The 24,370-nt window shown below is 41.9% G+C and overlaps 3 protein-coding genes and 1 long non-coding RNA gene across 14 annotated transcripts in view; 2 read left to right on the top strand and 2 right to left on the bottom strand.

Annotated features, from left to right (window-relative positions):
• Positions 1–1,488: 1,488 nt before the first annotated feature.
• sec16b (SEC16 homolog B, endoplasmic reticulum export factor) lies at positions 1,489–13,381 on the bottom strand. 5 transcript variants are annotated; one of them, XM_035176580.2, is made up of 25 exons: positions 12,720–13,373; positions 12,345–12,647; positions 11,879–11,976; positions 11,644–11,746; positions 9,703–9,917; positions 9,466–9,617; positions 9,286–9,347; positions 8,955–9,093; positions 8,615–8,842; positions 8,158–8,255; positions 6,348–6,429; positions 6,114–6,231; positions 5,912–6,023; positions 5,649–5,754; positions 5,395–5,532; positions 5,183–5,296; positions 3,791–3,875; positions 3,513–3,660; positions 3,260–3,420; positions 3,134–3,162; positions 2,871–2,966; positions 2,681–2,773; positions 2,472–2,586; positions 2,116–2,165; positions 1,489–1,624 (listed from the first exon to the last, which is right to left on the bottom strand). In XM_035176580.2, exons 2-24 carry the CDS (start codon positions 12,617–12,619, stop codon positions 2,149–2,151), a joined length of 2,784 nt encoding a protein of 927 aa, XP_035032471.2. In that variant the 5' UTR covers positions 12,620–12,647; positions 12,720–13,373; the 3' UTR covers positions 1,489–1,624; positions 2,116–2,148. The 5 variants fall into 5 exon arrangements, 3 of the variants coding, with proteins under 3 accessions (XP_035032471.2, XP_035032467.2, XP_035032469.2); XR_004698267.2 differs by having other exon boundaries at positions 1,525–1,624; positions 2,116–2,178; XR_004698266.2 differs by having other exon boundaries at positions 1,525–1,624; positions 2,116–2,586; positions 12,720–13,370.
• On the top strand, positions 6,287–9,773 carry LOC118121001. The gene is made up of 3 exons (XR_004698268.2): positions 6,287–8,270; positions 8,629–8,796; positions 9,472–9,773. It is a non-coding gene; the product is annotated as an uncharacterized LOC118121001 (long non-coding RNA).
• A 2,408-nt stretch (positions 13,382–15,789) lies between the features above and the next one.
• gadd45ab (growth arrest and DNA-damage-inducible, alpha, b) lies at positions 15,790–18,026 on the top strand. The gene is made up of 4 exons (XM_035176582.1): positions 15,790–15,979; positions 16,604–16,705; positions 16,807–17,017; positions 17,222–18,026. The coding sequence occupies exons 1-4, from the start codon at positions 15,930–15,932 to the stop codon at positions 17,333–17,335; spliced, it is 477 nt and encodes a 158-aa protein (XP_035032473.1). The 5' UTR covers positions 15,790–15,929; the 3' UTR covers positions 17,336–18,026.
• A 3,066-nt stretch (positions 18,027–21,092) lies between these two features.
• The window catches only part of gng12b (guanine nucleotide binding protein (G protein), gamma 12b), a 33,929-nt gene continuing 30,651 nt past the window's right edge, over positions 21,093–24,370 (bottom strand). For all 7 annotated transcript variants that reach the window (XM_035176593.2, XM_035176588.2, XM_035176594.2 and 4 more), the window contains 2 exons: positions 22,984–23,104; positions 21,093–22,890 (listed from right to left, as the gene is read on the bottom strand). In XM_035176593.2, the coding sequence (XP_035032484.1) occupies positions 22,765–22,890; positions 22,984–23,076 (219 nt within the window). In that variant the 5' untranslated portion in view covers positions 23,077–23,104 and the 3' untranslated portion in view covers positions 21,093–22,764. The remainder of the gene's footprint in view (positions 22,891–22,983; positions 23,105–24,370) is intronic.

The raw sequence follows: 24,370 nt of genomic DNA, 5'->3' as shown, positions 1-24,370 counted from the left end.
TTTGTCGTTATGATTTGCACTTCAGGGCCATCTTATACAAACCGAAAGATTGTACAAAATTTTGGAATAAGTCTCGACAAGTAATTCTTTTCTATATCTCTTTAACTCTTTGGGGAGATGTTTGGGATGCCACTTGACGCAGTTTTTCAAAAAGCTTTCTATTCTGAATGTGTTTATCCTCTGACATGCAACTGGCAGGCAGGAAGTGGTCGCTCAAACCCCAGAGGCCTGTGTGCTGGACACTCAGCCAGTGTGTCCCACTCCGATTTGGCTACTGCAAGCTAATCGTAAAAGGAGACGGCCTCTGCCATGTTGTCACCTGCTCTACATTAAGTAAAAGGCCCCACCTGGAATCCCAGCTATTTCTTTGCAAGCCGCATTTATTCAACATGTGACTTTTAATAAGCTGTTCCCAGAGTGGTGTGTCAACGAAAACAAAAAGACAGAACTACACAGATATACTTATATATATATATTTTTATATATATATATATATATATATATATATATATAACTGAGACCGTTCATGTGCTGTTGCAGATATACAAAAAGCATTCAGGTATAATACATAAGGCACAAAGTCATATGACGTAGGTAAAAAAGACAACAACATCTCAATTACATCAAAACATGTTTACAAGGTGACAGGGTATTCAAAAAATGTTATAAAATTATATATTACTGCTGTATGGGTTATATATACATTTTAAAGAGCCTCCACTAAATTTGTCCCCACACACATTAATATAACAGGGCTGTTAAGGCCTCTTCTCAAATGAAGGTACGGCATTTATCATTAGACTAGCAGAGATCTTTACCTTGGTCCCCCCTCCCCCCTCAACCATGTGGTATCATCCAACTTGGCAGCATGCCAACATGCTCTTACAATCTTTAAAGATATGTCTTATATATTATTAAAACTAAAACTATATTGCTCATATTGTGCAATGATTTACTGCCACAATCAGACTACAAACTCCTCTTCTGTCTAGCCAATAACTGATCATAGCATTACATTACATTTATTCTGTTTATGCTTTCATGTGTTTTTTCATGCACTGGTTAATTGTGTTTAATATTTGATCATAAAAAAAGATAAGATGGAATAAGAATGATGGACCTTTGAGCATAACTTTAATTTAGCTCATGGGTATTCTATTCAAGCATTTACGGTTTTATGGATAATCATTTCAGAGAGATGTGAGCTGTGAGAGTCTGATGACACTGATACTCAGTGGGCAGTTACACACATACCACCACATTAAAGCTTCCCTCAGTGCTGCCTTGTGCATACAAAGTTACTAAGGTTAATTAAGGTATCCCTTTCACCAAGCATGTCCTGCAATCATTGGTAATTTACCCACTGTCAGCTTTTGGGAAGCCCGCTTCAGCTGCTTCAGTCGCTGTAATATGAGTTGCTGTGCCAGTACATTAAGAGTATTTCTGTATCTAATATGCAACATGATGGTGAGCAAGCTGTGGGGCTTTGAAAGGACATCCTTAAAAAGAAATGTGGGCAGTACTGGAATTGACTTTGTTGCTGTTCTTCTGAACTCAGGTAATTCTCTTATGAGACTTATAGGCACTGATGAGGTGTGAGAGCCTCCCTCTGCAGTCACTGCACCTGCAAAAACATAAAGATTAAAGGTATTTAATGTATAAATAAAAATAGAAACCTTCATTAAAGCTGATTTCAGACATGCACTGAGCTCTGAATAATCTCTGGACAGTCTGCGGAGGGGTTGTATGCGAGAACACAAATGTCCAAGTGAGTGGCTCCGGACGGGAGTTCTTCCTGCCAGCCCCCTCGTAAAAACTCATAGAATGTCTGAATGAGTCGACATGAGTGAGAATACAGCATGAGATCCTGCTGCGTTATAAACACGAGCGAGTGGGCGTATTGATAACCTTTTTAATCTGCAACAGAGAGCCTTTGGTGATAAGGGCGGATGCCGGTGTCCCTCACCTGAATGCTCCAGAGATTTCTGTGTTATTCATGTGTAACAGACAAACTCCAGAGAAAGTCTGGATCCAAATCAGCGGACACTCTGCAGAGTTCATGTCTGAAGACGTCTTATGATACATATGTGTTTATCCAAATGAAGCTTAATTTACCTGAGATGTAGAATAGTGGTCTTCACATGGTTCCTACCGCAGCTGCTGACCTGTTGTGTCAAACTTATTTATAAAAAAATCAAATCAAATTAAAAAATTTTAATGAAGGTAAAATGTAATGGCAGCCAAACCTCTAGATTTCTTTCAATTTAAATCCTAAAAATATGCACTGAACATGCTGGTCAGCAAATGTGTTAATGGCAGCGACAGAGGAGGGACACAGCTTCAGGTCAGTGACCTCAGAAATCCCACATCAGAGAAGAATGTGGAGCTTGGCATTATTTATTTATGGCATGCATAGTTGATTTTTTTTTTTAAAGGTGATAATTGACAAAGAATGGGTTCACATATCTCACCTGCTTTCCTTGAGAAGGGATTGATCGCAGCAGAAGAGGGCTGGGATGGAAACGTGTTAAGAGAGACCATCGCAGCAGGTGGAGGACGACAGATGCCAGTGGTGGGTGGTAGATCCTAAAGATATGTTTAAAAAAAACATTTCTTACATCACTGAATTTAAAGCTTGATTGTAACTGAAAGGTATAATGTACATCTCCTTGAATCTCACCATCTGAGCTGTGCTCCTCTGCTCTGAACTCTCCCTTTGGACATCTTTGGGTTTGGATTTGAACCAGCCACTGAACCACCCCACCTTGGCACCCTGCATATGAAACAAAGAGGAAATGCCTGATGTCAGGTGACTCTAATGTGGTTTAACAGTTTGTGGTTTGTGTCAGTATACCAGGGGATCCACCCACCTGTTCCGGGGGCTGGTTCATCTGCTCAGAGGGCTTGAAACGTTCTGGGGTGCTCTGCTGGTCATATCCCTGGTGACTGATGTCAGCCTCCAGCATCTGAAAGGGCAAATATAGGTATTCAGGTAACTTTCTGGAAGCATTTCACAATGTTCTACACAAACAGAGCATTGGTGTTATTAGTGAAAATAAAGATTTTAGCAACATATATAAATCCAGAGAATTATGTGACATCCTTTGTTTTTGTAAATGATAACATTACTCACCATGTCTGTTCCAGAGAAAGACCAGGCCCCTGTAGGAGCAGTGATATAAATATATCACACAGGCTGACTCCCTGTAACAGTAAATCTCTTCATAGAGAAAGGAATGAATGGATTCTAGATGCTCACCCCCTCCTGCTGAAGGCACATCACTCGGTGGACAATGTGTCGAGGCACTTCTGACTTCAGCACTATCTGTGTTATGATCACTGAAGTCTTGACTCTGGGCCACTTTGGACAGTGGGGGAGCATAAACCACAGTGACTGGAAGCGGAGGACTGGCTCCTGGCCTAGACGGAGCAACAGAGAGGATGGTGACATAACAGGGACTTTTTGGACAGAATCACATGATCAGTAACAGTTCTGCTGAATGTTTTTGTACCAGTGCTGAGCTCCTGTGATGTTTGATGATAACATTTCCTCAGTGTTTGCTTCAGTTTGATTCAGGAGGCTTTCTTGATCCTCATTGCCTCTGTAGTAAAGGAGTTCAGGCTCAGGACTCAGGATGTCACGGCTTAGGTCGTCCAATTCTGAGAAAAAAAAGACAAAAACATAAGTATACTTGATTAGCAGATGAACAAGAAGGACTACACTGTTAACTTATGGAAAAAAAGGCCACACAGAAGATCATTCAAGGTAATGGGGGGGACTTGGAATTACCTGAGTACACTTTGCTATCCTCATGGGCCAAAGCACATACCTCAGGTTCTGGCTGGTATGTTTCAGTGCAGTCGTAACTCCCAGTCTGAGCAAAATAACAGGTAGTTTTAGTGTCCGAGCAAGTGAAGATGAACTTACCCACAGTGGTGCAAGTTAGCTACCAACATCAGCATGCTCGCATACCAACAATAGCAGCGATGCAAGTCGCTGCTATTGTTGGTATGCGAGCATGCTGATGTTGAACTTGGTGGGAATGGCATTTGATTTAGAGGTATTTGATCATAACCCAAACCAGTGGACATGAAAAATAAACTCAATGATGGCACTGGATAAAAAGTAAAAGAATCACTAAATTGACTCACAAATCACCATGTGGGGGCCGGGAATGTCTGTGCCAAATTTAATGGAATTTCCTCCAATATTTGTTGAGACGTGCCAAGCAAAACCATAAATATCTGCGTCTTAGAGGCGCACAGAAAAGTGGGTCATGTAAGTCTCTGAGTCTGTGAGTTCATGAAAGTAGTGTTATTTAATACAGATAGGAAAACCTGGACACCTGTGCAGACTGTGCTCTTTACACAACATCCATGTACAGTGGATTTGAAAGCATGAGCAGACATCTCAGATTTTCTGAATGAATGGGATGACACACTTTGCCTCATGCAACTGAACATTTCTTTTTCCAACACTTGCAGAAACTTCACCATGAACACCTGCATTCATTCAAAAGCTTAAGGATATCAGGGCATAGACACCAATCTATGCCCTGAATGGGTACCGAATGATACTGTTTCAATTGAAGCACTGATGTGGGGGAATAAAGCAGCTTTGCCAGATACTATAAAATCATCCCTCACATCTGAAATAAAACGTATATTTGTCATTTTTATAATTGATACACGTATACTCTGAACTCCAGAGATCTCCAGAGGGGTGTATGTGTCCGCAGAAGTCGATGTGGGTGAGTGGGGGGTGGGGTGGTGGGGTTGAGGACGTTTAGATTTATTTATTTATTATTATTTATTTACGTGACAGACTCAAAAAAGAAAAAAGAAAAAGAAAACAAATATCTGTGCATCAAAAAGCGGAGCGACACACGTGGACGACACCAACGAAGATGTCAAGATAGATTGTGATGATAAGAGCTGACACCTCGATGTGATGTAAACAAAATCACGTGATCGCCGCAGCAGAATCAAAACGTTACATTCTGCATCCGCCTGCTGCACCCCCCCCCGAATCCTGTGGGGGCCAGCGAACCTCCCACTGTGCTGTTCATGTGTAAAAGGAAAACTGAGGAGAAAGTCCAGCCTCAATTCTCCAGAGAGTCCTCTGCAGGACATGTCTGAAAACCGCAGATGTGAAATGAAAGGAAGAGAGACAGCAAATCACCTGTAAGCTGTGGTGCCTAGCACGCAGCTGTCTCAGCCAATCAGGTTCCTGCCCAGCTGCACTAACACCTCCCTCACTGAACTGACCCTCAGTGTGTCTCAGTCTGTCTGCCAGCTGCAGGAGAAAACATACATCCATGTGTTGGGTTGAGAGATAGACACTGAATCATATGTGTTCAAATGTGTAAAACACAGTGAGTATATACAGTATACCTTAACAACCTCTCCAGTCAGCACAAAGAGAGGCTCCCTCTGTGGGAGGATTGCTTGGCCAACCACCTCACAGTAATGGAAGGCCTGAGAGGCAAGTCCACAATCCAGCAGTCGACTGGCATAGAGGAACTTATACACCTGACCACCACACAGTCACATTCAGCATCACATACACTTTAAAATCAAATGCATTGACCAGTAAATTGTTTGTAGAAGGCAGTACATGAGATCTGATGTGAGAGGGTGGAGGTTACCTGAAAGGACGGTATTGAAAAACTTTTTTCTCCAAGTGTCTGGCAATATTCGTACAACTCGGTGCACTGGATGGCAGAGTTTGTGGCAAAGTATTCGAAAGGTTGCCTGAGGAAAGAGGAGAGGAAAGGAGAGGAGATGAGAAGAGAAGAGAGGAGAAGAGAGGGGAGGATTTAGTGGCTGCTCTCAATCCTATATCAACATTACACGTTTGACTACCGGACACTGACAACTGATATAGCATCAAAGAACAAGAGCAGCTCACCTGTGGCTGCTGCCCAGAAGCACCAGTCTCTCTGCCTTCTGTGTGAACGCCCCAAAGGGAACGCCGGCTGTCAGGTAGCACACGTGGGCGGCGTGCAGGAGGCGTCTGGAAGCTGTACGCCGAAGAGATTCACAAGACAATCATCTCTTGTGTCTGGACGAGAAACAGCATTACCAACGTGTCAGTCAGTGCGACTCTATACCCAGTGTGTCTCCCGTGGTGATGATGGCCTTCCGCTGGACAGCAGGATCTCCCGTCTCATTGGAGAGCATGACGGCCAGATGCGGCCTCCAGTCTCCTAGTTTTTCATTTCCACAGCACTGGGCACAGAGACTCAATATCAAAACTGTTATCGGCTGACAAGGTACGTAACAGTTGAATACATTGACTTAAAATTAGATGATGGGCTTGTGTGAGCGTTTAAATGGTGTTTTACCGTGGCAACAGCAGGGATTCTCCCAGACAGCAGCTGGAAGAGAGTCTGGAGGGGATCACTGGCCGTTAGCTGGCCTGTAAACCTGCCAACAGAGCAGCCAAGGCTTTATTACACACTGGCAGCAGAGCCACTGCTCTAAAGCGACACATCACATTTAAAGGCCATCCCTACTGCCAGTCTGTACAGAAGTAATGCACCATCCTTACAGCTCAAATTCTGCCCCTCATGTCAATCACAAATCAAATGACGGCCAAACCTCCCCCACACATTCCTCTACTGACACCCATACACATGCTGCCCTGGGACATGCTGCTGATACTAAAATAGTCTGGGTTACTTGAAAAACAGATCATATAAACTGCAATTTACTGAATTCTCCCTGTTAAAGACAGAGCCCTCAATCAGCACAAGCCTTTGAAAATAAAGGATTGCTCTGACTGTGGTGAGCAGATATTAAAAGGCTTTAATTCCTACTAAATATGTCTAGCCAGGTGATTTACGGTCTGAAGGAAAGTGTTAATGGTCTCTGTTATGTGCTGTCACGCGAGTACTTACTGCAGATTATAAATAACTCTGACGGCAACATAAACTCCTAAAAACAAGGTGCAAGTGGATTCACAAATGGATTACCACTGATAAATCAATAATAAATCACATCCTTAAGTACACTCATTTCATTATTCAAAGCAGCTCCTTAACACTGATTGACAAACAATTATCTTATGCAAAGATTTTCTACTTTAGCTTTCTTTGAGAATGAAACAAATATGAGGTGGGGTCAAAGTGTTGCACACATTTGATCTCTTCTTGTTTCCATTACTGTAATTACCGTCCTCAAAGTCTAAATCAGGGACTTTATTTTTGGCCACAGCGCTGTGGGAAAGCCATGAGACTTGTTGCACAGAGTAGATGTCTTGACATGTCACAAGTATATCAATGTGTGAGATTGCATATCAATCTGTTGATTGCATAAATATTAACAGTAGGCGCAATTATATCCCAAAAAAATGTATTCAAATTTTCTATATATTTTGTAAAAATCATTTTAAATTTCCACTAATGAACAAAACTAAGAGTAGAGAGCCATGCTAGCAGCTCTGTGAGTCTGCTGCTCTGAGCTAAATGCTAACAGCAGCATGATATGCCGGCAGTGACCGTACTAACATGCTGATACTAAGCAGGTTTACCAAGTGCACTATTTTAGTTCAGCATGATAACATGAGCTAGATAGCACTGTATGTGCAGTTAAGGCTGATGGGAATGTCATCATATCATCAAAGTCATCACAAAAGAGCTGTGAAGTGATTAAACCTATGGCAGGAGAATTCCACTGTAAACCATCCGAGATGAGATTCTCCGAGATGAGTATTTAAATTCAAACCTGCTGGGAACAATCCGATGTCTGTTTAGAATCCAGTAGATTTAGAGAACATTCGCTGGATAAATAAACACGATCACCTGCCGGTGGCACTAAAGGAAAAGTCATGATCACTAGGAGACAGTAAAATCATCCTCTCAGGACCATGAACGTCTGCACAGAATCTTATGTTTTTTCAGTCTGGATCAAAAGTCTGTCGCAGAGTGACACTGACATCCTCACAGCCAAATGCACTTTGAAACTGAAGAATTCTCCAAATACAGCTTCGACTGTTACACTGTCCACATTTGCTTGTAGCTGTAGCACAAGTTTGAAGTAGACATAAGAAAGCTAAGTAATCTAAAAGGGGGCATTTCGTCACAAATTACCGCCTGCGTGTAGAGCTGTGTGCTGATTTATTGCAGCTGTCATGTCTCAGAAGACTTCTCTCACCTGTTCAGCACGCCGGTGTAGGACCTGCTGTCCATTTTGCTGGCCAGAAAAAGTGCATGCCCCCACAGGCCGCTGCTCATAGCTGACTCCAAGGCCTCCTGGGAACCACATGGGTAAGAGTGAGGGGACAAACACTCAGATCTCAGCTCAGTGTGACGTGCATGTACGGCACACAGTGGTCATTTATATTAGTGTGTGCTGTATCAGTGATGGCCTTTCAAATGTCGACCTGTGGTTTTAGCTTTCAGATCAATTTTATAGCTGTCACCACTCATTCCTCATTTTTATAGCCTTAGTAGAGATATTTTAATTGGATGACAGTGAGTAACAGCTGGATAAATGTTATTATATGGTCATAAGAATTAATACACGTATTTACATCCTGTATTAGAATTGAAGCAGTTCATGTTCTGCCATGAGGAGGAACAATGAGATGATTAGGCATAGTGTCAGAAACCTTCTTTCTTCCAGCCAGCAGCAGCTCAGTGTAGCTGTACAGGGCCTTCTCCGAGGTCTCAGAGCTGAAGCTGCAGGTTCCCGTGAGCAGGTCATCTCCTGTTTGAGGTGGCGCTTCTGCGGCCGCGCCCTCACTGAAGTCAATGAGCGTGGGGGCTTCTGGCTCCCAGCTTCCATCTGAACGTGAGCCCTGCATCAGCAGCTCTGCAATATCTGATCCCACTATTTGCTGAAACGTCAAAAAAACATTTAGTCAGTTATTTCACAAAGAAATAAAACATGATATTGCTCTAAGGTTATACTTAAAGAGGTTAGTTTGTTACAAATCATGATGCTCTTACTCCATTCTGTCTGCAGAGCAGTATCAGCAGATTCCACAGGAGGGCAGCAGAGCTCTTGTCCTGCAGCTTTTCGTCGCTAATGCAGGCTCCTGCCTCCTGCTGGGCAAACTCCATAGCATCTACTTTGTGCAGATCTTCCCTGTAGAAACATGACAAACTATCAAATTCATACAATATTGAATTTAAAATATGACCTTTTTAAGGCTTACGAGTCTATTTCAGGTTTGTCATTCAGCAGAATATGGTAGAGAAGATGGCATCAATTGTTTTGTTAGGATTATTTAGTGGTGAGCATTTTCAGAATTACACCTCAAATGAAAAAAGGGATTACCTAGTTAAGGGACCAGGGAAGTTTCTCATCTCCTGCTGTTCCTGTGTCTCACTCAGAATAACCTGTGAACACATACAGAAAACATATCTACCTTTAGTATTATTGAAGAAAACAGTACTTATGTGTATGAAAAAGATTTATTCTAATAATGTTCCGACTGCAGACTCATGTTGAACATACTTCCAGGCTGTGGATTTCCAGCTGACTGACGTTCTTCTGTGTGGAGAAGCCTGGAGTGACTCGAATCAGCTGCCCTGCAGGTCCGAAGCTGACCACAGCGTGAGGGACCGAGTACTTCAGAGGAGCTGACGTCTGATGTACGGGTCCATGGTCTGAGGAGAGATATGATACATGACAGGACATGTGTCATGATAAATAAATTAACCTGAGAGAAAAGACCTTTAACTGCACACTCACCTGCATCAGAGGGGTGAACAGTCGGTGGCACAGAGTCGCTGTGTTCACTTCCATCAATGTATTGACTCAGTTCATAGCTGCTGGAAGACAACCCTGAGGTTTTAGAACTTTCTAATGTCCCCAGGTGATAAGAGGAAACTTCTTCATTCTCCCTGGAAGGAGTTTCTTCATAGTTATTGATGTGATGCTGGGAGTTGTCTCTCAAGTGGTCATACCTGAAGGAAATATACAGTATGTTCAATGTTCATGTATCTACATGTTAATTCTTGTGCCTTCTATTACTGCAAAAAGGCACAGAGATTCCGATGGGCCACATGACCTCTTGGGTCCCTGGGACCCCTGAGCCAAACTTCTGTATGAAGTGAGTATTAACATTCCCTGTCAGGAAGTCAATCAAACAACTATAAAGAGCCTCAATGTGACCACAAAGAAAAAGAAGATGACAAGAATGAGACACAAGCGACTACAAAGACATGCAAAACAACAAAGACGAAGAAATACAGACACAAATTAACCACAAGACACAAATTGACCACACGATACAAAATTACTTCTAAGGTCTCGTTCAGACCAGGTATTAAGATGATCCGATCACAAGTGGACAGCTCCAAGTAGAAGTGTGGACACACCAAAGATCCACTGAGGACGAACATTGGGAGGTGGTCTGGGATGCATGTGACCACATAGTTTTAACAGTGCGTTCTGGGCCAGATATGAAGGATCACCTATTCAGCTGATGTCTCGGACTGTTTGACATAGAATCAAAAGTATTTATCGACTTGTCAGTTATTATTTGTGGTCAACACCACAATATCAATATCATTACTTCATTGATTATCTATTCTTTTACTATTTCAAAGAGGTCAATTCTTATTTGTGCTCAGTGCGTTGATTCACTGAGTGTCTAGTTGCCCCGCTCCTTGAATTACACCATCACTCATTTTCGAACTGGCGAAAAAGAACATCACATTTGGTCTTTGCAAAGAGCAACGATGTCCATGTTTACCTGCACATTGAGGCACACGTGGAGACTCATTCTAATGCCAGTCGTGAACTGACGTACTTAGAGCTGTCACCCAAAATGCATGTTCATGCCAGTTGTGAACAGGGTCAGAAACAAAGAAATGTGACTAATAACTGGCACCAAGAAAAACACAACCTTCATTCAAACCGAATTACACAGGCTTCCTGTTCCTGATTCCCATTTACTTCCTGTGCTTAAGTGTCCAACATTTGTAGTAGAGAATTTGTAACTCTGCTAACAACCTGGTACAAAGAAAGCTATTACTGTTACACTGTCATCATTACTAATATTACTATTAATAATAAGAGCGCTCCAAATCTCTGGAACGATCTGCCTGAGGAAATCAGGTCAGCTGATCTCTTTTAAATCCCTTGTTAAAACATACTTTTATCAGAGACCGTTTCATGAATTTACCTGAAGTTTGATTCAAATTTATTGAATTTATTTTTTTTAATTCATTTAAAATCTTTTTTTTGGTCTTTTACAGTTCTTTTAAATTAATATTGTCTTTCAATATTTGTGATTCCTTCATTTTTGCTGTGCTCATAATTGTATGACCTGTCACTTTTATTTAGCTGCCCTTGGAAGTACTTTGTAACTTAGATTTTGAAAAGTGCTCTATACTTAAAGTTATCATTATTATTATTATTGACAAACCATTAATGAAACTTTATAGTACTGGTAAATAGCCAAAATAGATTTTGGATTTAGATTTTTCGAGTTGTTCATAAACAGCCGAAACCAGAAAAATCTTTAAATGACAATTAATTTATGAAATTATTTAATAAATGACTTGAACAACAAGTTGTATTAGTTTTCTTCAGATTGATTAATTGATTAATTGATTAATCGACTAATCGTATCAGCTCATCTCTCAGTTCATGGGCTCAATATATAGAAGTAACACTGCTCCTCACCTGTTCTCCTCTAAGTAGGAGCTCCCTGAGTGTTCCTGCTTGTAGTTTCTGTCATGATAACCGTCTGCTCTCCGTGATTCTTGGGGAGTCCGCTGGGCGGCATCTTAAAGAGAAGAGGAACAAACCAGCACAGTCCTATTTTATTTGTTTTTACCAAGACGTGTGTTACCAAGGGTGTTTTACATTGCAAATTAAAGTTTTGCTTTCCCGCAGGTTCTGTTTTGTGTGACTGTACCTTGTCGACCATGCTGTCCTCTGTAGTAGTCCTGATCGTAATAACCGTAGCTGTCTCTGTAGTCCCACTGGCTGTGTGGTGGATAGTCGTACCCATGTCTGGCAATAAAGGGCCTCTAGTTACATCAATGCATTTGTTCCCATTAATCCTTCCATCATGAAGAAAGTGATCAAATACAGATCGACAGAATTTCAAATGTATAGATTAAATGGAAGTTAGCAGTTAGTATCAATGGCAGGAAGGACAACATGAACTCAACCTGAACGGTTATGTACTTGATCCTAAGCTTTAGCAACCACGCCGTTTCCAAATCAGCTCATCAAACTGTTAAGTGCTAAACCTTGGGGTTTGTATTACACTGAGTTATGGTCACTTTGGCACAGTATGTATAAAAAGAGAAATCAGTGTGAGATCAATCGTGTTAAGACCATTAATAAGTCTTTATACAAAGTGCATGCGTACACACCTGGACTGGGGTCTTTGGTGGTCTGCTCGCCCTTGGCCGTGGGGATACTGCTGGTAGTTGTAGGGATACTGCTCAGGTCTGGCAGGAGGACTGGCGTAGTGAGGCCTGTAGCGGGCATCAGGCTGAGCCCAGGGTCTGTCCCTCTCTCTGGGGTCTGGAGGTGGACAGCTCTGGTCCCACTCCTGCTGGGGGTACCTGCTGTAGTCCTCTCTGTCTTTAGTCCTGTGGGAGTACTGATGGCCGGGGTCAGGCCAGGGGTGACCTCTGTGATCCATGATGGGTTTACTCCTGCTGCTGGAACACCTGAGGAGTGAGCAGATGTTATTCCAAAATAAAATCTACACAAAATGAATTTCCATTTGTTTGGGTACTTACAGCTCAGACGCAGCCAAAGTTCAGCTGCAACTGCCACATCATTTCACTGGGAGCTCACCATGAGCTGATAACAAGTCAGCTTGATAAGAAGAGGATAAAGTTCACCGAAGACTGTGATCCATAAGCAGGCGTTGTTACTGCAGAGACACCAGCTCAAATCAGACTGTAAATTATACAAGTAACAGAAAATAAAGTGATGAAAAATCTGCACCATTAAGAGTCTGAATGTGTGCACAGTGCTTCTCCATGTCCGTTATGTTTGCAGTGTGTATCCAGCCTGTGTGTGACCTCTCTTTCTCTTTCTCTTTCTCTCTTTCTCTCTCTCTCTCTCTCTCTCTCTCTCTCTCTCTCTCTCTCTCTCTCTCTCTCTCTGTCTCGCTCTCTCTCACTCTCACTCTCCTCTCTGAAAGTAAACACAGGCGCCCGCCCTGAGGAGTTTGACAGCTGCAGTCCGACATCAGCAGGAAAAGATGGAATCAGTCCTCAGGCTAAATATAATAAATAAGTACACACATTACTCGCTGCTTTCTTGAATACGTGGAAATCCGTCTCCTCGGATCGTGAAAGATGAGAAGAAAAAAAACAGAAACACATCGAGCGTTGCCACGTTGCCGGTGGGAGGATAGGGAGGGGGACTGTGGTTCAGAGTGGGCTGGTCTGCGGTCAGTGTTGGTGAAGTTACAGGGAGCAACGCCTCATGGAAACTGATCCAGAGTCGGTGGTGACAACTCAAGAGCTTCATGCAGTGAATAACTGCAATACCCTGAATCTCCACTGGTGGCGCTCACTACTGTCTGTAGGTTCACCAAACTGCGGCGCCCCCTGTCTGCAAACTTTTGCCCATTTCAGTTATTTTATTAATTTTCTATTGACTTAACATTATTATCCACTTTATTTTGGCCTCCATATTATTTATCATTTACAATGTCCACATTCTCATAAAGTTGCATTCGCATGTCCCTAAGTACAACATCTTTCATCATGTCCTGTTAACATCTGCTGTTTGCTGACAACACTTAATTATAACTCCATCATTTCTATATTGTTTTGTTAATAATGGTCATCAAAATGTTGCTATTTTTAAAAATTGCATTTTCTTCATGTTCATGATAATAATATAATATAATATCACATCATATATATCATACATAATAACATATATCATATATCATATATCATATATCATACATCATACATCATATATCATATATCATACATCATACATCATACATCATATATCACATTGTATTATATCATATCATGTGTTTTTATAAGATATTAATATTATACACGCAAATTATATGTATAATAAAACGTTTATTAAAGAAATATAAGATTTGTGTTATAGAAACGGTAACTGAACCTTTTACTGCATTGCAATATTTATGTTTTAGATCTATATGCCGAAATAAGTATTTTGGCTGAGTCAGAGATTTTAACTCTTTTTATAAAAGAAAACGTGTATTTATTTTGTATCACAGTTTAGAAGACAAGAATAAAGAGGTATATAAAAATGAAAAGTTTGCTATAAATCTTCTTCACTTTTGAGACTTCACCTTGACATAAGACCTCCTCGTTGTCTTTTCACTTTAAACAGGCTAATATTTCTAAATATCATTTTCCTGCAACTATAGGTGCAATATAATGAATAATATGATGTAAAATGGGAGTGAAGAAATCAATGGCTTGAAAAAATGAGCTCCACTCTTTCAGATCCATTGACATATCACAGCGGGGAAACTTGCTGTGTTGCAGCAGCAAAAAGGACAGTCAAAAGAAGAACCCCAGTACAAGAGATAATAAGTAAACATGCAATATAATCACAAGAAAATATAAATTGAATTGTAATAATTTATACAATGTGGGCAGAATACAGTGAGCCATTGAATTGCACAGATAGAAATGAGTACAGTTAAATGACTTAAAACCTGAGTGAGTTTATAGTCCCAGAATCTGTGAGTGTGTGTCTTACAGTCTAACAGCTGCAGGAAGGAATGACTTGAACAATCTAACCTTCCTCCGACATACACTGTATGAACAAAAGCACATTACACCTACAGGAGCTTTTATGACATCGTAGAAACCTCAAATAGAGCCACATGTGGCTCGCAATCTCCGTTCTAGTTCATCCTAAAAGTGTTCGATGTGGTTGAGGTCAGGGCTCTGTGAGGGACAGTCAAGTTCTTCCACACCAAACTCACCCAACCATGTCTTTATGCATTAGGATTTTCCTTCACTGGAACTAAGGGGCCCAGTCCAACCAATGGCAATGGGACTGAATGAAACACTTCAATTCGGTGATTAAAGGGATAGTGCACCACTTTTCCGATGGAGGGGTGGGTGAAGTGTTTGAGTTCACAAATTCTCCCCATTTACACCATATGACAACATCAGCGAGAAGTGCAGCTATTGCGAGTTCTCGCAAGTATCGCTGATGTCGTCACATGACATTTAGGCTAAAAACACGGTGTAAATGATGCTGTTTCAAGTTGAAATTGAATGTCGGGGGCTTACGGACCCTTGGATGACACCACAGGAGCAGTATGGAGGCATGTTATTTGTTTTTCTGTTGTTTTTTTTACGTTTGAAGAAGTGGTTGCCATTTACTTTAATGTTATTGGATTCGGCTGCAACACTCTTTACCCCTGAAACTCCAAAAGTGTTCTGTGGACTCAAACTCTTCCCCCACCCCTCCATCGAAATAGTGGTGAGTAGATAACGAGTGAATTTTCATTTCTGGTTGAACTATCCCTTTTAAGCCAATACTTCTGTCCATATAGTGTGCAAGCAATCATCTGGTAGATGCTTTTGGTTTGTGATTCAGCAAAGAACTCCACATTTTACAACAAATATCTTTCAACACCGTTCCAACGCTGTTGTTTTGCTGTCACTGCATCACGCGCGACATTTGCACAGTGGACGAGTTCAAAAGGAAAGCCCACACGTTGCAGTATATGATTGACTGGAGATTTACAAATAGCTGTAGTGGCGAGGTCACCGCCGCGGGGTGTCGCTGCAGGCACAAAGACACGGTGGGTGCATCTATATATATCTATCTGAAGTATGTCCACGTGACCAACGGGACCGGTTTATGCAAATGAGCAGTGAGGACAGGAGCCGGAGCTCAGGAGTCAGCGTCAGACTCAACACTCTCGCTGCAGCTCGCACACGCTCGTCCTGGAGATTGTGGGACAGCAACAAGCCGCTCGGATGTGCAATATGACTTTAGAAGAAAGCAGCGGGGACAACTCGTCGGAAAGGTTCGCTCTTACTCTTGTTATTCACACGTGCACGTTTTTATTTCACCGGTCTTGCGACTCTGTGGAGGAAGAACCCCCGAACTCGCTTTAACCTGGACACGTTCAGTTTCGACTCTTTCTTCTGTCAGGTGCTTTTCTGTGTCGCTTTATGCTAGTTAGCAGCTTTAGCAGTTCAAGCTAACGTGCATTGTGTATGAATGATGGACAGATGGACCTTTATTGTCTTCTCTGTTTACTACAGCGTGTTACTCCTGCACTGATGACTTTTTGTCATTCAGACCCAGGGTCCAGGGAAAATACAACACACCATAGATTAAAATACACACAAACATGTATATAAACATGTAAATATTAATGTCTAGCATAGAGACAACCACATCAATGCCTTTGCAGCGTATAGTGTTAAACTTATTATTTGATGCAGCCAAGATGATTTCATTTTCAGAATCTTTGATAAACGAATACACGAGATTCCTTAGTCAAAACATTTCAGTGCAATGTTACATCAGTTGTTGTCATTCACAATATTTAACTTGGGCCTAAAATGTGATCTAATATATGATGTTATGTATATATTTTGCTTGTTGACTTTTCGGTAAACGTGTGCTATGTGTGTTTCCTCAGGATGGACTCGGTGGCCAAAGCGTTAGAGGAGGTCCTGAGCTCTGCATTGCCTCAGGGTTGCATCACTGTCGGTGTGTACGAGGCAGCAAAGTCACTGAACGCGTAAGTTAAAAATAGTCTGAACGGCTGCAGCTCTGACACCGATCATTCAGGGTGAGTGTGGGATTGTTCTTTATACTAATCCGTGTCCTTGTTTACCACAGGGACCCAGACAACGTGGTGCTGTGCCTGCTGGCCACAGACGACGAGGAGGAGGACGTGGCTCTTCAGATTCATTTCACCCTAATCCAGGCGTTCTGCTGCGAGAATGACATCAACATCCTGCGGGTGAGCAACATGAGGCGTCTGGCGGAGATCCTCGGCGGAGTGAAACCTGGAGGGGAGCCCATGGACCTGCACTGTGTTCTAGTGACTGTAAGTGTCATTACTCACGTCTGTTTACAGTACAACTGCAGCACATTGCTCACTTCCCCTCAGACGGTAAAACGAGTCGTTCTCCCGGCCTTTGTCATATATTGCAAGAAACTGTTGTGCATGGTTGTGCAATGTGAATGATTTCAGACTGTTTGCACGTTCATAAATCAGCAGGTGGTAACTGCTTTGTCCCTTCTCCTGCAGAATCCCCAGTCATCCCTGTGGAAGGACCCTGCGCTGAGCAAAGTGAACCGATTCTGCAGAGACAGTCGCTGTTTGGACCAATGGGTGCCTGTCATCAACCTGCCCGACCGATGAAATGGAATATGAATGTATCGTGTGCATTTTGAGGGGAAAAAAAGTAACTTCACAAGGCCTGTGTTAATGTCTGTGTTGGACTCCTTTGGAACGTGCCCCAGAGACAGACAGAGACGGGAGGGGCTGGCGAGAGAGAACGCACGAGAAAGAGCTACGTTCCAGCAAATTTACCAGGTCAGGGTGAACCCATGGGCCAAGAAAGGGTGACTCAGCAGTCTTGGTTCCAGGATTTCCAATGTATGACCGCGCCTTTCTCTGCCGAGATAGAAGCCTTTACAGGAAACTGAATCATGTGAGAGGAGAAGCACACGTGGTGGTGAGCACACGCACGGCACTGAGGGGGGAAAAAGCAGAGACAGAGCGCCTCAGTTGACAAGACTCCCAAGAACCTGACCACACTGGAGAGGACCAGTCAGAGCTCTCAGCCTGAGGAAAAATTGACCAAACTCCAAGCATTTCTTTGACAGCACATTTATTTAATACTATTTAAGACTTGTCACTTTGATAACTCTAAAGGGAAAGTTTTCAAAGCTTATTGTTATTATTATTATTATTATCTGAAGGGCATTGCAATGTTTAGACTTGTCCACTAACTGATATTTTTATGTGTTATTAATTTAATGAGTCATATTTATTGTGCATTATTTCATGTAATTTGTCAAGGTGACTGAAATAAACAAAACAAACAACAGTTTCTTGGGTGGTTTTGCATAAATGATTTCCTGTTGCGACAGGTGAGCATGCAGGAAGTCACATGTTGTCCTGAGGAACTGAACAAGTTCCTCAGGACACGCCTCCCGTGCCCCTGTTTTCCCTCAGGGTTTGGATATTGACCTGGTGTTTTACTCTCATGTTTCTGACCTTATCTGTTGGACCAACAGCAAAATTGTAATTTACTTCAGTAGTCTGCCACCGTGATTTTTATTTGACTCATACTGTTAATTTAAACCAAACCATTTACGTGCTCTGGTCTAAAGCCGGAGATTCCTTGTAATCCGCTTCACTCCCACATGGGAACTCCGGTAAAATGTGACCTTTTGCATATTTTGAATATCTAGTTACATTGAGGGGAGGAGAATTCCCATTGTAGTTAAATGTGAGTGGGATGGCGCTCGTCGTGATGACGCTTACTTCACAGCCCTCTGCATCTACGTAATCACGGCTAAATTTACTGCTGAGGGGATTAAAAATAGCAGGGAGGCAATAAGGGAAAACCCACGTTGATGAACCATTTCAGGCTGCAAAAGAGAAAACCAGAACCTATTGGTGCTTGCACAGAATGGGGAGGGACAAAGCCTTTTTTACACAGAGGGTCACAAGACAATGGATGCATGAGTCAGGGCTATTCCCGTCTCCATTGGCAGAGCTGAGCAGTACTTATGCTTCATGGCTAAAAATAGCCCCATTAATAGAGGCGTTAAACTGACACAATGACAATAGCAACACTTGTAATTAGCAGGTAGTGTGCGCAGAGAGGCCAGTCTGCCACTGAGATGTCAGTGTGCAGCCAAGGATATGACGAGGACAGCAGACCTCCCCCGTGGTGCTGCCGGGTAGTGGATAACAGATGAGGAGGGAAAAGTGGGTCAAAATGCAGGACTGACTGGAAGATCGGAATGTGGGGTGGGACAGTGGCTGGAGGCTCTGTGGCTCTGTGAAATTGACTGAAGTTAAAGGGGGCCATTTGCAAATGTGATGTATGGAGGACAAAACCTGCAGGTCTGCACGCAGCTGAACAGATCTCCCTTCGGTCAGTCCACGGCAGGACACTCATCACAATTTAAATGACACTATACAGTAGCTTTGCAGCTGTCTTCCTTTATGGAAGTGAATGATCAGCAGAACAGACAACATTTTTAGTTCCAGGTGAAGATTGTGCATCTAGATGACCCACAAATATGCCAACGTAAGTGTACCCACTAAAAGTAGGTGAGATATTGACGATACTAGATGACGGGCTTATCGCAGAGCTTCTCCATGAAACTGACAGGTAACACAATCATTGCGAAAGAGGCTGCTATGAACCAGTACTGTCGGCCTGACGAGCGAAGATTACATCAATGTGGGCCAGCATATGGGCTGACCTTGTTTTGGATGTAACATCATACCTGTGGAGACAGAGACAGGAGAGAAATGGCTGCCCACGGGAGCAGAGATTATTCATAACAGGCTGACCGTGGCCTGGGGCTGCTCCGCTGAGGAACTGGAGCAAACCGCAAATTGTTGGTGTTCTCCTGACCTAATCCTTAGATGCACTTGTTTGAAAGTGGCGACCAGTGATTTCAATAAAGCAAGTGCTTAACAACCGAATTCGTTAATGACTAATTGCCCAAATGAATAGTTTTAATGTTGTCAACATAAAAAAAAAAGACACTATCATCAATACCGGCAGAGACAAGACTGATCTGTTTCTGATAAATACAGAGTCTACTGTTCAGTGCAGGGCGCCTCCTTTAAAAGGGATGTTAGAATTCTCTACACTTAATTCACACAGTACAAGGAGTTTAAATTCAAATCCCACAAACTATAATCACCTTTTCAAAGACAAAGATGAATGAATGTATTTGCCAGTAGCAGTACGAGTTTTTTTTCCCCTGTGTGAACTTTTGCGGGAAGTCGAGCCTCAGGGAATAATCTGAGCACAGCAAGTGCAGAATAGTTTCATTTTAAAGCAGCATTTTGTTGGCTGCTTGGCAGCAGAACAATGTGTAAACACTAAGCTGACATTTAATCACCAACAATAAAGTTGATATATGAGCAGGAAATTGCCCAATCGTCATGATCCAGCAGGCATGGAGCAACTTTTGTTAACCCAACAAATATAAAGTCAGATTTTCATTCTCCTTTTAGCTCAGTTTTTGTCTCCACGCCGTCCTCAAATATCTCACCTGTTAACTGCTGCTTAGCACCAGACAGGTCATTTTACAGGGGATTTTATACAATGGCAACAGATGCCTACTGCAGCTGGAAATATGTTTGATGAGAGCTAGGGCCAACATTTCGTTAGAGCAGAGGTTTTTTTCCTTCTTTTTCTTCTGTCATAATTGATTAGACACTTGTAATATTATGAGAATATAATCTTCAAATTACAACAATAAGGAAATTTGTGTGAACCTTTGCTCACTGGAGTTTCATCCTTTTAGAACCAAACTCTTGAACCAATCTCACTGTGAAACTATCAAACCCCTGTTGAATATAATGCAGATGTAACCGACAACATACAGTGGACCACGACCAAACATTTCCTCCTCTTCGAGAGAGTAAATTTCTGTAAAGTCTGTATCATTCTTTCTATAGACTCAGTTCGATTTTTCCTGAGTCCTGATTCTTATGATAATGTGGAGCTGATGCGACAGAGTATTGAGCATTAGGTTATACGTGAAACTATATTTCTTATTTTATCGCAGGATAATCATATGTAAAATGACATGTAGCTGAAAATTATGACTTTATTCTAGTAACATTACGACCCTTTTTCAACCCTGAAAGTGCGATACAAGACAATGAGCTGAAAGATACCAAAATGCTCTTTATAGATGAACGCAACTGTAAAGTTGGTTGACAGTTCTCTTTGGGTTTGTCACCATCAGTGACAGTTTCACAGTACAAGTAATCTTCTGATCTATTGATAATATCAAAATATTGATTAGTGCAGCATCATATAATTGATGCTTTAAGTCGATCATCTCTTTCAAACATGTTACTTCACACACAGACTGATAAATGCATCAGTCAAACACAGTCTGGACAATACTGATTTGTTTTCCATAGGTTTATTTGCACTTACCACAGCCAGGTAAAGGCAGAAGGTGACATAAAGTAAGTAGTTACCATACTCACCATGTGTGAGGAACCAGCTGCTTTTTCTAATAATATTTAATCACTACAAATCAACAAAACACACAATTAACCGAAACGACACATTCACTTTTAATCCAAAAGTTGATTCATGTTGCAAAACAGAAATTGAGAGTTGATGTTTTACTGAATCAGTCCAATCCTGCAGAAAGTACATTAGACAGTTACAAGCAAGCGCATACTGTGATACATGGACATACGTGAGTCATTTAGAAGTAGGACGTCATACACAGGGTAAATAGCCTATTGTCAGATATACTCCCTTCACCTGAAGGGCCTTTATTATTCACAGTGTTACACAACAGCACTTGTGTGACTATAAGGTAGTCAAAAGGTTGAGGCAGGATTACTTCATCGTTAAGGCCCTGGCTGGCAAAATTGCAATATTAGTTGATTTGCACAAGCACCAACACACAAATGAATACAGCCAAGAGGATTTGGAGCAGCTGTAAACGTGGAATGTTTCAAACTCAAGAGTATAACAGTCATCTGGTGTTTACAGGTCTCAAAGTGCCTAAAGAGTACAGCAATCGTAAAGTAAGAGTACAGTAATGATCCTCAGCTCTGTGGAGAGAAACTGCAGGTAATAATAATAATAATGACAATAACAGTTCTGTGGTGGGGACCAGAGGTCTAATAATCTAATAGTGACAGTGATTAAATGGCACAGATTGGTCTTAAATATGTGTGTGACGATCGGACATCATGTTTTCATCATCAAAAATAAAAAAAAAACTGCCAGATTGTTTAGAAAAGAAAAATGACTCATCACTTTTAGACAGCGTATTCATGGTATTTAATGGCTTTGCACTGGATTCAGATGAGTGTGTCCAGTGTTGGTGATTTAGCTGCGAGCTAGACGGAAAGTGGCAGAATACAAATATTTATTCAACTCGTTGTTAAAAAGTGTTTGACACTCTATCCCAACAGAGCCCCAAAAAATGAAAATCTGATCAACATTTTAAATCAAGTGTTGACTGCTCCTGTGAATAATATCACAGGAGCAGTGGCACTGGACTTCTGCTCTTTCTATTTGTCCTCCTGTGTGATGGACAGCACAGTTTACTAGTCCAACCACAGGACGCCATTATCTCAGGCGCTCATTATCACAAGCACACAAACTACAAAAAACGTTTCCCACAGCGAGCCAGATGAAAGTGAGAGGTGAAAGCTGAAAGCCTAAATCTGATTGGACCAATGATTGAGGGGGCTTGTTTATACACGCTGTGATAATTAGAGAGTCAGGGACTCTCCCTTGGTGGCACAGTTTCCTCTAGATCTTATCAGCTAACAGCACAGAGAAGGACAAATCACAGCTCAGCCTCCATTCAAACTTGTATTCACCTTTGTTTGAGCTAAAGTTCTGATCAGAGGTCACGGCTTCAGATTTACACCTGTTTCTTTGGTGTAGCTGCTATCTGACTGAATCCATTCCTTATCAACTGCAGCAGGCATGGGGAAAATGAATAGGGATACGCTGGCCTTAAGGCAAGAAGCGAACAGTATTACTATCAGATCTTTTCCACACAAACATCAAAAAGGACAAGCAGCAGGAGTTCAGCTCAGTTCCCCTACAAAACAGTGCACGGCTTCTTGTCCTTGAAAGGGTTTTCAGAGGCAGGGATGCCCATTAGCAGCGGGTCATTCTTGGCGTGTTCTCCACAGTAGCGCATGAGGTCGGCCGAGGCCTTAGACACCTGCAAAGAAATCAGTCAGCACACTGATCCCCCTCAACATAAATGCAGCAGAAGTGGACCACTCAGGGTGCACGGGTGTGAATATAAACGCACCTTTATCCTCTCGATGCTGGCCTCTATCCTCAGCTGCTGCACCGTCCGCCTGGTCTGAGCTATGCTGCTGGAGATCTGCATCTTTGACGACATTGCAGTTTTTGAACAGCTGTGCTCAAACCTGTGTAAAGAAAGACAAAAATATAGGTTACATACTGTGTGTGCACTAATGAGTGCAGAGAGGTGCTGGTATTTGTGCAAGGGAAACCAATAGGGGCACAGTGTCATTCATTTATTCAAATGCATCCTGGCAACATGCTGTTCCTCAGGGATTAAAGAAGTGACTTAAAGGTCAGATTGCTGCTAAGAATACTACAGAGGCTGCTGCTGACTTTATACAAAGTCAAAAAATCCAGCAAACAAGGTGGATCACCAATAGATTTAGTGTTGTTATTGATTTTATATCGTAATGTGTCAAATTATTAAGAAACCAGGGGCTCTTTCTTTATCAAGCATGTTCTGTTCTGTTTGCAATTCCTTGCAAAACATGCAAATTATGTGTTCTGACAAGGTTAGTGTATCATATATCTAAAGGAACATATAAAGCATGCAGTTGCAAGATATGTGAAGTAGTTCAAATGAGCTGAACATGATGAAATGGCATTCAACCAACTTTGTTATCCAGTGATCAGTGTACAAAACTTGCAAACGGTTATAAGCTGGAAATAACGATAAGCTTCAATTGATTCTGGGTCAATAAAATGAGCGACATAACAGTGTTTTCATCCTGTGTTGGGTCTGTTGCTGACGATGTTATTACTGCAACAGCTTGTGAAAATCCAAACTGCTGTGGGTGTGGATTTCAGTGGGTCAATAAAGGCACGTACAGTTAACGCTTCTGGGACTAGTGCCAGGATTTCTGAGGATTTTCATCACAAAATTGCTGTTAATTGCTCTGACAACACCCCCCTTCTGTTATGGTGAAATCAGAGGACTTTTCCATGGTATTCACAGCACGTGGATATTTAAAACTTACAACTACAACAGGATCTGGGGGCAGATCCAGGGGGGGGGGGGCACTGGCCCCATCTGCAATTTGAGTGGCCCCTGAAGTGTCACTTACTAACAGTACTAACAATAAATCTGACAATTTGTGAAGGATTTTTATTTTCCGAGCTATTTTGAAGAATATAATGTACTGGGAGCAGGGAGCAATTTTCAAAATATATTCAATGATTTGTGGTTTCTTTCAAAGCTCCAGAGCTGCTGTAGAACTGACAAGACCAAGCAAGCCACAGCCATGCAAGACGCTCTGTCAGACATACTGTACACAGCAATGCTTAAAGGGAAATGCTAATGACAGAGGACTAACACACTCATTACTTAAACAATCCTGTGCGTTTACTATTGTCACCATTTTTGTTTAGCGTTAGCAATAGCTAATATA

Source organism: Hippoglossus stenolepis, chromosome 14 (genome assembly GCF_022539355.2).
Source record: "Hippoglossus stenolepis isolate QCI-W04-F060 chromosome 14, HSTE1.2, whole genome shotgun sequence".
NCBI lineage: Eukaryota > Metazoa > Chordata > Actinopteri > Pleuronectiformes > Pleuronectidae > Hippoglossus > Hippoglossus stenolepis.
Note: the sequence above shows the minus strand (reverse complement) of the source record. Positions and strands in the feature narration are given on the sequence as shown.

Coding starts and splice junctions, on each gene's coding strand:
- sec16b (XM_035176576.2), bottom strand. CDS start 12,619: ATGGATCACAGAGGTCACCCCTGGCCTGACCCCGGCCATCAGTACTCC. Junction 9,618..9,702: donor TGTTCACCCCTCTGATGCAG/GTGAGTGTGCAG, acceptor ATCTCTCCTCAG/ACCATGGACCCGTACATCAG. Junction 6,232..6,347: donor GAATCCCTGCTGTTGCCACG/GTAAAACACCAT, acceptor CTCTGTGCCCAG/TGCTGTGGAAATGAAAAACT.
- gadd45ab (XM_035176582.1), top strand. CDS start 15,930: ATGTGCAATATGACTTTAGAAGAAAGCAGCGGGGACAACTCGTCGGAA. Junction 15,980..16,603: donor GGGGACAACTCGTCGGAAAG/GTTCGCTCTTAC, acceptor GTGTTTCCTCAG/GATGGACTCGGTGGCCAAAG. Junction 16,706..16,806: donor GCAGCAAAGTCACTGAACGC/GTAAGTTAAAAA, acceptor TGTTTACCACAG/GGACCCAGACAACGTGGTGC.